The 14,908-nt window shown below is 37.1% G+C and overlaps 1 protein-coding gene and 1 long non-coding RNA gene across 2 annotated transcripts; one reads left to right on the plus strand and one right to left on the minus strand.

Annotated features, from left to right (window-relative positions):
• Window positions 1-1,422: 1,422 nt before the first annotated feature.
• On the plus strand, window positions 1,423-3,859 carry LOC130994681 (protein IQ-DOMAIN 22-like). The gene is made up of 3 exons (XM_057919751.1): window positions 1,423-1,940; window positions 2,679-2,867; window positions 2,941-3,859. Exons 1-3 carry the CDS (start codon window positions 1,569-1,571, stop codon window positions 3,685-3,687), a joined length of 1,308 nt encoding a protein of 435 aa, XP_057775734.1. The 5' UTR covers window positions 1,423-1,568; the 3' UTR covers window positions 3,688-3,859.
• Window positions 3,860-6,697: 2,838 nt separating this feature from the next.
• On the minus strand, window positions 6,698-9,934 carry LOC130994682 (uncharacterized). Its single transcript, XR_009091872.1, has 2 exons — window positions 9,451-9,934; window positions 6,698-6,923 (listed from the first exon to the last, which is right to left on the minus strand). It is a non-coding gene; the product is annotated as an uncharacterized LOC130994682 (long non-coding RNA).
• Between the last annotated feature and the right edge of the window lie 4,974 nt (window positions 9,935-14,908).

Genomic DNA, 14,908 nt, shown 5'->3' on the forward strand with positions numbered 1-14,908 from the left:
TAAAGAAAAACAGCGAAATTAGGGAAAAAGATGAGAAAAGCAATCAAACGACAACATTTGAGTGCACGAAATCACCTGATGTGCCAATGTGCATATCAGATTATCCATTTCCATAGTAATGAATTTGAACAATCGAAAGAAGACTGTAGAACTAAAGTTGATGGATAGGGACAAATCTACAAAATTTTGGTGAAACTTAAACTTTTGAAACATTTCGTCATAACAATATCTTTCTAAAATCCTAAATTCATTGGGGCCTAGGCTAACATTTATCGGAATATATATATAAAGAGAGAGGGGCAAGTTCAAACTAGCCCATTTGGAATTAAGAAGAAGAATAGTAGTCGTTGTTGTTAATAAAATTACTAGCCACTATTACCAAAATATACTTAATTTGAATAAAATAATAAAAGCCTAATTTTTCACCGTCCTCGACTGAACTTGCCACTCGCCCCACCACCACCGACGAATCTGCTGGCGTCGACTCCATCGAAGTGACGATCGATTCATTATACAATATTTTGATTCAATAATACACGATTTTAAAATACACGATTCAAATGAAATCATACATTGTGAAACGACACCAGAATTTATCAATAGTGGATGAGGGAAAAGAAATTGAGATAATGAAAAAGAGGTGGATGTGCGGTGGCAGACTGCAGCAGCGTCGTGGCCGATCATCAATGACGGTAGGATCTGAGGAAGATCGGTGGATGGAGAGAGAGAGTGTGAGATTTGCAAGGGTAGTTTTATTTTTATTATCTTATTAAATCAATTCATTGAGAGGTGTTTACTTATTGATAAGATGGATGATTGAATATTTTTATTCTTAATAGTAGAATTTTTTCAATCTCACCATTTCAATGGAATAAGAATCGAACAAAATTAATTCAAACGATAAAAATAATCAAAGATCTTGGGATATCTCAAAGTTCTAATTCATCAAAATATATTAATGTTACTATTTTTTATCTATTAAGACTAATCGTCGAATGTAAACGTTCCTAAAAAGTGGCTAGCATTTCCGATCATTGATAACAATTGTCAATGACTAGTTTTCATCTTTTTTTCATTCCATATAGGCTATCTCCCCTAATCACCTGGACATATGCGTGTGTCGGGAAAACAGATCTACATCCAAAGAGCAAAAAATTATTATCGATATTAAAAAACAAAATAAAAAACAACTCAGCCATTATTTTTTATGTTTTGAGACCAAATTACCCATCATTAATTCAAATAGTTTGATTAATGCGGACGGATGCAATAATAGGAGGCAACACTTGCAATAATAGTAAGAAAATAGTTGCAAATAATAGCGAAAGAAGTTATAAACGGGTGCGCCATAAATAAATAAACCCCATCATTCCTTAGTAGGTATAGACTTCCATATCACACTACGATAATTCCATAAATTCCTTTGCTAATCCCATGTTTATATTTCTTTTCTCGGTTTTGACCATTTCACCTCACTCCCCAACTCTCGCTCCACACTCTCTCTCTCTCTCTCTCTCTCTCTCTAGAAATGCTCCATGCTCCGCCCTGCAAATCACCTCTAACACGAAATGGGCAGAGCTTCCAAATGGTTTAGAGGCTTGCTGGGCTTCAAGAAGCCCGACCCGAGCGCCGACCCGACCCAGAATCCGCCCTCCAAGAAGAGATGGAGCTTTCCCAAGGCCAAACACCGCCGCCGATCCCACCACGCCGTCGCTCCGGGCGGCTATCTCGACGACGACGAGACCAGCAGGCAGGCCATCGCCGTAGCCGCCGCCACCGCCGCCGTCGCCGAGGCCGCCGTCGCAGCGGCCCATGCTGCCGCGGCGGTAGCCCATCTCACGAGCGGCGGCGGCGCGCATGGTGCCCAAAACGGCGTCGGTTACGGGGGCCGGGAGGAGCGGGCCGCCGTTGTGATTCAATCTCATTTTCGCGCTTATCTCGTAACCTTCCTCTCTCTCACTCCATGCTGTGTGTATTTGTGTATGTATTATTAGCCATTTAATTTTCTAAACTGAAATAATGGAATGAGTTGTAACGTAGAGTCTGTTTTCTATATAAACGACGCCGTCTAATGCAGTGAAAAATAGCTGGACGTATTAATGAGCAATAATATTTTGTATGATTTCTGGGGTTGTTTTTGTCTCGCTGTCTTGACTATAATGGAACGTTATTTAATTTGCATTCACAAAGCTAAATAGAGCAAAAGAAAAAGGTAAATTTTTTGTGATGCTTTTCTAGTATTTGAGACTTAGTAACAACCTTTGTATAGTAGCTTTCCTTCTACTTCTAAAAGCATGTGGAGTATATCTTTTTACTAGATTTTTTCAAGACGTGGCTAGTTAAGTACAAAAGGCTACTAGGAATCTTGTTTCCATAGTTTATTGGTGAAGGAAGGTAAGTAGCTACAGTAGTTTCAAGAAAGTTACACTGCAACAGAAAAAGTAAAATAAAAAGGTGACACATCTTTGAGCTTTTAGTGAAACCAATTTATCTTTCCAGATACCTTTTCTCATCTCATTGGGTTACTTTATCTTCACTTCATTGCAATGGTGAGATGTCTGATTAATCATTTGGACTTTTATTAATTTGTTGCTCTAACAACCTCAAATAATTGTCATCTGTCACTCAATTTTTAATTTGAATCGTTACTGATGACGCCTTTGTTTGAACACACGTAGTCGAGAAGAGCTCTACGGGCGCTGAGGGCGTTGGTTAAGCTCCAAGCGCTGGTGAGAGGTCACATTTTGCGGAAGCAGAACGTGGACAAGTTGCGACAGCTGCAGGCGCTTGTGCGTGCTCAGGCCAGAGCACGTGCTGGGCGACATCCCGTCGAGGAAAGCACGAGGTCCTCTCGCTTCAACCACACGGTAAGACATTGAATAAGTTAATGTATAATACCTTTTGAATTTCTCAATATTTAAACATGTATTGGATATTCAGGCTCGGGCGCCACAGGAGCATGCAATGCTGGCCAGGGGCACCAAACAGTACCACCAGCATCGCGTTGAGATGCAGAGGAACATGTCAAGACCAAACAAGAACCTCGTGTTTGATCCAGACAAGTCACCCTCGCCCTCGCCCCTGATCCATCACTGGATGGAGAGGAGGAAGGGCGAGAGGGCACAAATGGATCAAGGCTCCTTCATCACCAGGATCGTCCGTGTGGATGAAGAGCAGGGCGACAAGGTTCTGGAAGTGGACACGGGAAGACCAAACACGAACACGAACCACCAAACCACGTGGCTGAGTACAACCCTGAGCCCCCTCACATTAGCCCTAGACGGAAACGGAAGCCCCTTCTACACGGCCAACAACAGCCCGGCCTACTCATCAATGGACGGGAGCATGAGAAGGGCGCTCTTCACGCCCACCAAGAGCTGCCTGAGCAGCAGCTGCACGGAGCATCCGAGTTACATGGCTTATACAGAGTCCTCAAGGGCGAAGGCGAGGTCCGTGAGTGCTCCGAAGCAGAGGCCGCAGTGGGAGAGGTCAAGCTCTCAGTGGGAGAGGTCGAACTCGGTGAATAGGTATACCGTGCAGAGGGATGCCGATGCAAGGGCGAGCGCACAGAAAATGCATGCGAGCCTCTGCACGAGTGCCTACCCGGGGTCGGGCCGTCTGGACCGGCACGGTGTGCCGGTTAGAGACGTCTCAGGGTTCAGTGGTGGCATTTGGCACAGGTATTAGGCATAGTAAGCTAACTATATATATATTTTTTTGTCATGTAAATTGGAGTTTGGTTTGGTTGGATGTGTTGATAATAAGAGAGAACCATGTATTTTGCAATATGTCATCTTGTATTTTCTTGATGATTTTCGATGGTAAAATTTCATGATATGTTATACCAATTGATCCTAAACCATGTGATCTCTTAGAGTTAGCTTGTTTTTTGTTTTTGCTTTGCTACCCCTCATGTAATGGATAGTATTAGCTGAAGGAAAAGAAAAAGCAGTATAGGGATGGATTTTATCTCATCTTTCGACATAAACTAGTACACTCGTCCGTGCGATGCACGGCGAACATAACTTTGCATCATTAAACGATGTAGTGTGTGTATCGGCTAAGTGATTAGGGGTTAATGTCTAAAACTGAAGGTCTTGGGTTCGAGTCCCATGTGGCACGGCCTTTAAATTTCTTTATTTAATCATGTTAATTTATCAAAAAATAAATAAATGATGTATCAAATAAATAAAAAATAAATATTAAATATAGTTAGAATATAAGTAAATGTAAATTATTTTTTCTTAAAAAATAAAATAATCAACATCAATTACTAAGTAAAGATCCTTAATTTTATTTTATAATTTTCAAAAGTATCATTTTTAATTTTCCACCTATTTGATGGAAAACTTTGTTTTCTTCCCTAAAGTTAGAATAAACACATCATTCAAATTAAAAGAAACGAAGAAATAATAATAAAAAAAGTATTCAATATTTTTAAAATATGAGCTAATCATGCATAAAATTATTTTTTCTAAGTTTAGCTCATTTCCTATGTCATCTTATTAGACAAGCTTCAATTGATCAGTAGGAAAATAAAATATATTATTAGAATTTTTTAGAATACTAATAAAAGAATTGAATAATTATTTGATGTCAAAAAACAAATCCCAATAAAACTGAAATACATCAATTTGCTTTAGCTTTCTCCTTCAAACATATTTAAATACATTTCTAAAATCAATTTTTTGCTAAAAGGTATAATTTCAAAGTTTATAAAATTTTATTGATTATAATGTTGAATATGGTATATAAATGTATATTTATAATTATTTGTAAACTATTTAAATTATCTTAGAATGACAATTGACATCACACATCATTATTATATAGTAATTGAATACCTTCATTCACAATCTTAAAAAAAAAAAAAAAAAAAAAAAAAAAAAAACATTTTTGGAATTCTATTTTTCATATAATCCCAACTTGACATAAACATGACCGTGTGGTAAAATAGATATAACGTCGGTTGGATGGAAACAACGTCGTTTCAGGCTGTTAGACAATAAAAAACCCTAAAATTATTTTCATTCCTATTTTTGTTTTCTCCTAATCCTTATATCTAATCAAATTTGTTATAGCAAAAAGAGTTTCTATCTATTACTTTGATTTCTTATATTCTTATCATTTTCTCTCATCAGCTTCATTCGTCTCACTTTCTCTCAATTTAATACTTCGATTCTTAATTTATTTAGTTAGATGCTAATTTTAAACGTAAATGGCATTGTTTTAATATGCCCAAATTAACATTGTATTAGTAATCGATAAATATGGTACGTAGGATTTCATATAGTATTTCAGCACAAAATTTGACCAAAAAATAAGCGAGTATGCAAAATAAAAAAATATATAATAATTAGATAATTTTAATATATATTTCAGAATTGATGTGCAAAGGCCACTAAATTTATATACAGTCGGGAACCAAAGATAAAAAGTAAACGTTTGTTTAGTATTAAGGAGATGTGATATTTCCACAAAAGAATTAAAGGTATCTTTATGTTATGCTTAATAAAATAATCCAACATATAAATATAATGTTTCAATGATATTTTTTTATCAAAAGAGAAGAGAGTGAAAACAAAATTTTGTAGTAGAGAAGGAGAGAGAAAAAATATTAATAATAACGACAACCTTAAAACAACCATGTAAATAAGAAAAGACAAAAATTATGAAAAATTGATTAAAAAAAAGAGGAGAGAGAAAAAATAAACATCTTAAAATTTTAAAGTATAATAATTTATTTGTTTTAAATTCATATTTAATTTTTATACCAAATTAAAGATCTTACATTTATCTTAGGGCTGACAAATCGTGCGGGTCGGGTCGTTATCGGGTCGACCTGATATCGACCCGACCTGATAAGGCAAAACCCGAACCCGACCTGATAAGAAAATGCTCGAACCCAACCCGAACCTGACCTGATACACCTAAACCCGAACCCGACATGAACCCGATATCAACACGATTTGAATCGGGTTGACACGACATGATAGCGACACGATCTGATAACGACCTGATAACAACACGATTTGAATCGGGTTGACACGATAAAATAACAACACGATCCGATTACAACTTGATAACAACACGAATTTGATTTGATTCATTCACAACAACAACAATAATAATAATAATAATACAAGATTCGTTACATATGCTCAACATATCCAATTGACATAGGAGGAATTTAGAATGAGGCATAACAGTATAATAAAAGAAACAATAGTTAAAAAATGGAAGATATTGAAACCCTAAACTAAACTAAAGTGAAGATAAACTTGGGTGTGCGGCGAAAGTTGGAAGAATGGAAGATATTGAAACCCTAAACTGAAGTGAAGATAAAAAATTAGAAATCAAAAATTAAAAAATTAAAATAAATATTTAATAAAAATAATAATATCACTATCGGGTTACCTGAATCCGACCCGAACCCAACCCGAAATTATCAGGTCCTTATCAGGTCGACCCGATAATAACCCAAACCTTATCGTGCGTGTTACTAACCCATTAATTTCGTGCGGTTTCGTTGTCACAGCCCGCCCTAACTATGGATAGTTAGGCCGAGTGATCCACGACTAGGGATGGGGTTAAAGAAGAAGGGGAAGAAAAGGGGCGTCATTTATAGCCGTAAAACTTACTCATCTTAATAAAACTCGTCATTTTTATTCATTAATACTCAATTGAAAACAGTCTATGAAAGACAGCATAAAACTTAATTAATATCATTAATCAAGTTATACATCGTATGAAACCATTCTCTTAAGACTCAAAGTATGACATAACATACTATAACATCAACAACATCTTGCAGCGGAAAGTAGCTAGACATATGTATGAAGACATATTCTAGACAGGTTAACTATTTATTAACAACCCTGGAGACTCCGCTCATTGCAGCACCATCATCACATCAGCTCAACCTGCACATTTAGAAAACATATGCAGGGCTGAGTATAAAAGCACTCAGTGGGCACGTATGCCTAGGTATAAAAATACATGCTTCAAAACTGTAAATTGTCATGCCATCATAAACAGTACAGCAAGGGAGTTTTTTTCGCTAAAAAGGCCCAAGCTTACTAAGTTCATTTGTGATTCTTAAAGTTCGTCTGATCAGACTAAGTTCTTTTGTAATCTATCATATCTGGAACTTTGTGCCGGAGAGGTGGCCACCTCTCACGGTCACTTGACCGGCCAACCCGCTAGATGACTCACGGTCACTGGTGTACACTAGTCCTGGCAGGATAGCTATCAACTGCTCAAGACCCGAATTCGATTGCATCATTGGCAAAGCCAAAGCAGATAGATATCATACTAAAATTTAAACATTTTATGGCAAGACAATACTTGAAATAACTTTAACTCAAAGATTTTGTCATGAAATAACTTGCTTGAACGTAACATTTAAACTCATTTGATATATATATGAAACTGAAATTAACAGTTAGATCTTCTCATGCATTCATTCGTATAAGAGGCCTACGACACGCAGGGGATCTCTATATACGTATAGTAAAAGTAATGCCCACCTCGTTGTGTCTCTGTATCAATGAGTAACGTCACTTTCTCCCTCAAGTCGTTACTTCCCAAAAGGACCTTCATCGTTATGAAGAATTGGTGAGAAGTTATAAAAGAAACCTCGATTAATAATCTAATCTCTTTTATGAAACATTAGTATCTCTAATGTTCATCTCTCTTGATTGTTAATCAATATAACAATTATTATCTCTCGTCATTACTCATTAATTATAACATCCTTATGTTATAATTAGCAGCTCTTCAATTAAAAGAAATATTTAACACATCGAAAAGTCCACTTTCTTAGCAGATCTATTCGCTCTCATCTCGTCTAATTAACCGATTAGAAAGTTAAACTTTCCATTAGGCATGTATTTGAGTCACGGGTCAACAAGAATTGACTATGCTCAAATTCTAATTTCACTAAAAATTTCGGCATGACCTATTCATATATAATGTCAGCCACGAGATTTCAACGCGTGAATCTCACTACGTGAACTCGTCTCTCGACTCAAAACTTAACATCTTGACATCTTTTCAACGCAAACCAAACAATTCAAAATCATCAAAACTCTTTATCAGTAAACTATCATTTATACTCGACACCAATTGTTCGAGTGTCAGATACCAACATTTATGTGCGTTAATCATAACTCTCACAACTCACACCATTTAGTCATATCGTATCATCCATCAAAACAAATATAATCAAGTTGTTTTCTAGAAAGTTTTGCTGTTTTTGTGTCATCTTTAAAAATTCATAACAACCAACTCAATCATCATAAACTCTCATACCAATTGATCTCAAAAACTTCATGAAGTGTAGTTCATTCTAAAAATGGTAGTTAACCAAAAAGGTTAAAGGTTTTTGGAGATATTGCTCTTTTAGTGCAGGCTGTCAAAGATTGACAGTTTCTGCCAATTTTGTTTAGGCCATTAGAAACCAAGGCAAACCTTAATAAAATTCCATCAAATTTAATCATCCAAAACTAAAGGTATCCTTGAAGATTTGGTTAAAATTTCACAAGAGAAAACGTTCATATGATCTGCCAAATAAACAATGAAACTCATACACTTTTACTGTTGGAAAAATATGACAGCAGAACAGGGCATTTTTGAAATAATAAACTGCTCTGTTTCAGAGGTCATAAAAATCGAAATCTTATGTTTTTAGAAAAGTATTGAAGTCTAGTTTCGTTTAAAAAAAACGGTGATGCAAAATCCTTCATGGATTAATAGATATAAACGTTTTTGTGAAGTCTACCAACAGTTGACAGATTCTGTCAAGGATTTTTTCAAAATATCTTTAAAATACCAAACATCATCCAAAAGACATGAAATTTTGCAGCGACGAAATACACATATCATAGATAAACATACTAAAATTTCAGAGCCATCAAGCAATGAAAACTCATCGAAACATAAGCTTGAAACTGCTGTAAAATTTTGACAGAATTCCAGTTTTAATTTCGTTCAACAATTATCATCCATAAATTGTAAATCAATTAGCATGCTCATGTGACATCGTAGAACACATATACGCAATAATATTCATTAAGCAACGTCTCAAACTTCACGAATTTAAATAATCATACTCCAAAAATTTATACAATTTTCGTGCTTGGAAAAATACGAATTTAATATATATCGATTCTAGCATACCCCTAAGCACAAATATCAAGTCAAAACGATCAAACAAAAATCGAAAGACAAGCTAATATGTGAAAAACGGGGCTGCCCTCATGGGTTTCATAGCTACGGTTCGTTCCGTTCTTACTCCCTTCATTAAACATGCTCAACATCTACCCAAGAACAACATACTAAAATTTCACGACGATCCGACGTCGTTCCAAAATAAAGTCGAGAATCGACGTTTTTCGACGTCGACGAAAATCGAAAAGAAAACCATCAAAACGTAGGTAGAGATCTTACCTACTTAGATACGTGATCGAAAAGATGATCGGCGCTCGTCTCGGTGCTCAAATCGGAGGTCAAAAGCTCCAACTCCTCAACAATGGTGTTATGCGTGAGTTTAGTGTGTGTTTTAGGTGTTGTGTGTGTGAGTTAAAAGTGTTTGGCTGAAACAAACGTGTAATATGTGTGAGTGAGTGAGTTTGGGCGGTTGGGGGGGTGGTTAGGGGTAGGGTAGGTTAGATATTTAGGATATTAACCCGTTAGTCGTTAAATATCTCGTTTCGTCTCGTCTCGTTTTAACGACTAACTACCCATACTCTTCGTTACTCGCCCTCTCAACTCCTACTCACTTTTATTACACTCGTAATTCTATATAAATATAGAAAATACAAGCTCGTTCTCGAAATTCTGATAAACGAGATTTACACGTTTATCGAGAAATCCCGATTTACTATTCACTCATCGTCCAAAAATAAAAACTTTCATTATTGGACTCGTATCGAAAAACTAAGAATATTTCTCGACGACGTGCACGTAAGATTTTGAAAGTCGACAAAAAGACGAAATAGCCGTACTTTACTATTCATCGTCAAAAAGTCAAAAATTTCAAAAACGTCTTAACGGACTCAGATTTCACTTCCGAGTTCACCGTTCTCATTCAAATAATTATCTAGAATTATTCAAATACTCAAACTCAAATACGGATATAAAATCCCACATCATCCTCACATCATCAAAAGAACATCTCAACATCTTTAAAATATAACAACAAAACTTCATATAACTCTTCATCTCTTTACAAAGTAAATCAAACAAGGGATCTAAACCCTAATTACTCAAACTTAAGCAATTAACACGTCATCAAAAGCCCGGGTGTTACATACCCTCCCCCTTAAAATAAATTTCGTCCCGAAATTTGTACCTCCTGTAAATGTTTCGGGTACTTCTCTCACATCTTATCCTCAAACTCTCTTTCCACTTCTTTCTAACTATCATATCTCCATTGGACCTTATCCAATGCAATCGACTTATTACTCAATTGCCGAATTTTATGATCTAGCATCATCTGAGGTCTCTCTTCATAACTCAAGTCTGGTTCTAAGATCATTTCTTCTTAGTAAACCACATGGTTTGGGTCGAAAATATATATCCTCTCAATTGTGACACGTGAAACACGTTATGCACATTTCCAAAGCTAAGTGGCAAAGCCAACCTATACGCTATTGAACCTATCTTTTGCAATATCTCGTAAGGACTTATAACTCTGGGTCTAACCTGTCCTTTAACTCCAAATCTATTCATCCCCTTTGAGGGTAAAACCTTTAAGAAAACTTTGTCTCCTATCTCGAAACTTTGTCTCACATCTTATAGGCAAACTCAAGTAGTGGCAACACATTCTCCCGATGTACTCCTCTATCAAGGATAGTAGTTCTTATCATATCTTCTATCGTCTGCTATGCTAAAATTCATCCTTGTACCCAACTCTTTCTGTAACTCATCCAAAAACGTGATGTAATAAATTTTTTTTTTTCTCTCAGGTGATCTACACCGGTACTCAATGCAATCTTATAATCTCACGAACGTACAATTGTGCTAACTTATCTGGTCCATACGCGATTAGGATCGGTATGAAATGGGCAGATTTTGTTAGTCGATCTACAATCACCCAAATTGTTGTATTTCCTCTTTGACTTTTGGGTAAAGCTGTCACAAAATCCATTGCTATGTGATCCCATTTCCACTCGGGAATCTCCAACGGTTTTAACTTCCCATAGGGTCGTTGGTGTAATGCTTTCACTTGCTGACAAGCTAAGCATCGCTCTACAAACGAAGCTATGTCTTGTTTCATTCCGTCCCACAAAAATCTCTTTTTTCACAACCTGATACATCTTTGTGCCTCCTGGGTGGGCGGTGTAAGGCGTGTCATGAGTCTCACTCATGATCGTATTCTTAAGTTCATCATCGCGGGGAATGCATCTTCTCCCCTTAAAATAAGATAGCATTGTCTGATTTTTTTTTTTTTTGTAACTCTTGAGATCTCCTGCTCTTATCATTTCTCATAAATTGTTCATTGTCTCATCTTTCCTTGTGCTTCAATCACCATTTTCCTCAAACTAGGCATCGTCGCAACAATACTTGCTATCGTCCCTGGTGGTTTTATCATCTCTATCCTCATCTTGTCAAAGTCCTTTATAAGCTCATCCCCTCTCGTGAGAAGACATCCTAACTTTGACGAGACCTTTCGGCTCAATGCACCGGCTACTACATTGGCCTTGCCAGGGTGATAGTTAATGTCGCAGTTAACATCCTTTACTAATTCGAGCCATCTCATTTGCCTCATGTTAATATCCTTATGCTTGAAAAAGTATTTCAAAGTTTTGTGGTCCGTGAAAATCTCACATCTAACTCCGTAGAGATGATGTCTCCAAATTTTCAGGGCATGCACAACGGCTGCAAGCTCTAAATCATGCGTTGGATAATTTATCTCGTGGGGTCTAAGTTATCGTGATGCATAGACTATAACTCTTTCTTCTTGCATCAAAACACATCCTAGCCCACTCTCTAACGCATCTGCGTAGATGGTATACTCTTTATCCATTTCTAGGACTATCAGCACTAGTGCTGTAGTCAATTTCCTTTAAGCTCTTAAAAACTCTCTTTACACTCCTCTTTCCAATTGTACTTAACTTCTTTTCTCGGTCTTGCTATCATGGAAAATCCTTTAATAAACCTCTGATAGTATCCTGCTAAACCTAAAAAGTTGCGAATCTCGTTAGGCGTAGTTGGTGATCTTTACTCATGTACAACTTGTACCTTGACGGGGTCAACTTTAATTCCTTCGGATGATACAATATGTCCTAGAAAAGTTACTTCGTTCAACCAAAACTCGCACTTGGTGAATTTGGCAAAAAGCTTCTCAACTCTTAGCGTTTCCAACATCGTTCTCAAATGTTTTGGCGCTCATTCTCATTCTTCGAATAGATGAGAATATCATCTATGAAAACTAGGATAAATTTATCCAGTTATTGATGGAACACTCGATTCATGTGATCCATGAAAACTACTGGTGCCTTCGTCAAACCGAATGGCATAACTATGAACTCATAGTGCTCATACCTCATTTTAAAAGCTGTCTTAGGTGTATCCTCCTGTCAAAATTTCAACTGGTGGTAATCTGATCTCAAGTCAACTTTTAAGAAAAAGCTCGCTCCTCTTAATTGATCAAACAAGTCGTCTATCCTCGGTAAAGCATATTTGTTCTTGAGTGTCAATTTATTCAGTTCTCGATAATCTATGCACATTCTCAACGTGTCATCCTTCTTTTTGACAAAAAGGACTGGTGCTCCCCACGGGAAAAACACTAGGTCAAATAAAACCTAACTCGAGCAATTCTTGCAGCTGAATCTTCAGCTCTTGTAGCTCCTTAGGCGCCATTCTATAGGGTGCCTTCGACACTAGTGCTGATCCAGGTTCTAGGTCGATAGTGAACTCCAACTGTCTTGTTGGTGGCAATCCTGGTAAGACCTCGGGAAATACATCTCTATATTCCCTTACCACTACTACATCCTCAAAGTTTTTACTTGATTCTCCTTCATCATTCAAGTAAACTAGGTAAGCTTGTGCTCCTTTCTTCTTTACCAATTTCGATGCCTGAAGTGCCGAAATGATTGAAATTCTCTTCTTTCTATCAATGTCGTGAAAACATGTCTGTTCCTTCCCAGGTGGTTGGAAAGTTATTTGTCTCTTCTTACAATCAATCGGGGCAAAGTTCTCTTCTAACCAGTCCATCCTTAGAATAATGTCTACGTTCCACATAGGCATTAAGTGCAAGGTTCTTGTTTTCATCTTTAGTGATCATAACTCAAGCTCTAAGTTAGAAATCATGTGAGAAACTGTAGTAGCTCTTCCTACAGGAGTGATTACTCTCAACTCGGGACTAGCTTGTTTTGGTTCGAGTTTGAAGGTAACATGCTTCAACCAATTAAAGAATGCGAAGCTCCTGTATTAAACAGGATTCTAATTGGTGCATCCAATAACTTGCCCATACTACCTTAAAGTCCTGCCTTAAACCAGCACTTAAAACTCAGACATCTCTTCATCAGTATCCATCTTCTGATGAGCGAACGTGTTAGCTCACAGAATTCTCGATTATACTCTACAACCGATTTCTTTCCTTGCATCAAACTTCGATAATCAGCCTCTCGCTGCTTACTGTACTCCTCTGTACATACTTCTCAAGAGTAGTCTTCAATTGTTCTCAAGTGTAGTTTGCCAGTTGCTCGGGTGTTAAAGTCCTCTGACGTGCCTCTCACTGGTCTTATACATCAAAAGAATCTACTAGGATAACTCAAAAGTTGTAAGGGTTCAACCCTAGAATGACATCAAAACAAATTGTTGCAAACAAAATTGTTCAAGAGACTCAAATGAATGACCCGAGGGTAGAATGAAGTAACTACCAGGTCGAACAAAAATGACCTAGAGTAAGAACCCATCTGGCTTTTCAACCGAAAGTTGAAACACATGGGTTTATAAACCCAAAACACGTCTACTGAGATTTGGATCATGCGGACTGGCCAGGTCCAACATAATCACTCCCCAGTCACACGGGATATACTATCCCGAACTTGGAAATTCTGTATCTTCTAAACCCTCAACATACTATACATAACAAAACTTAAGTTCACACCAGCAAGCTAAAAGCTTAAACTCAGGGTCCTATGTTCTAGACTCTTGTTTCGAAAGTTCAATATTTTTTTTACTCTCCTCTCATGTTGCGGTGGTGGTGGCGGAGTATTATCCCGCCTATCCTTCACATCACACTCTTGATGACATCTTTGAGGCATTTTTGAAATCACAAAAGGAAAACTCAACTCGACCAACGCTCTAAGCATCCTCAAAACTCAAGTTCAATTTACTAACTCAACTTTAAGGAAACCCTCACGGTCACCTTAACATTCATCTGTAAGGCAATAAGCACTCACGAAATGCTAACAAAAAGACCACTCTGGTCAACCTAATATATCCATCAGTAGAATGCCTCTTTTTAGAGGGCTTACATAAAGGGGTTATTTAAACCCTACAAAAACCATAGTATCTATCGTAATGTCCCTTCTAAATCGACACCATTAATAGTACTATGTCTCGGTCTGGACCTCCTACGGTAATTGCTACCAGTTAACTCATTTAGTTGCTACTTTAGCACACTAGGAACATCCATCTATTTAACATCAGTAGGGTACTAAATTCGCATGCTTATCTATCATCATGTCAAAATCTCAAGTACCAGTATCTCCTAAGTAAGTTATATACATCGCAATGTAATTGCAACTAATCAAAAACGAGGGTGTACCGCGCATACTCTCAAGATCATCCTTAGCTCTAGCCTACATCAACTTCTCTTCTCATCCTCATCAACTCTAGCCCTTCTCGGCTACTTCTCATCCTCATTATCGTTTATCATTTTATCATCTTTGGT

This window comes from Salvia miltiorrhiza, chromosome 7, assembly GCF_028751815.1.
Source record: "Salvia miltiorrhiza cultivar Shanhuang (shh) chromosome 7, IMPLAD_Smil_shh, whole genome shotgun sequence".
NCBI classification, from domain to species: Eukaryota; Viridiplantae; Streptophyta; class Magnoliopsida; order Lamiales; family Lamiaceae; genus Salvia; species Salvia miltiorrhiza.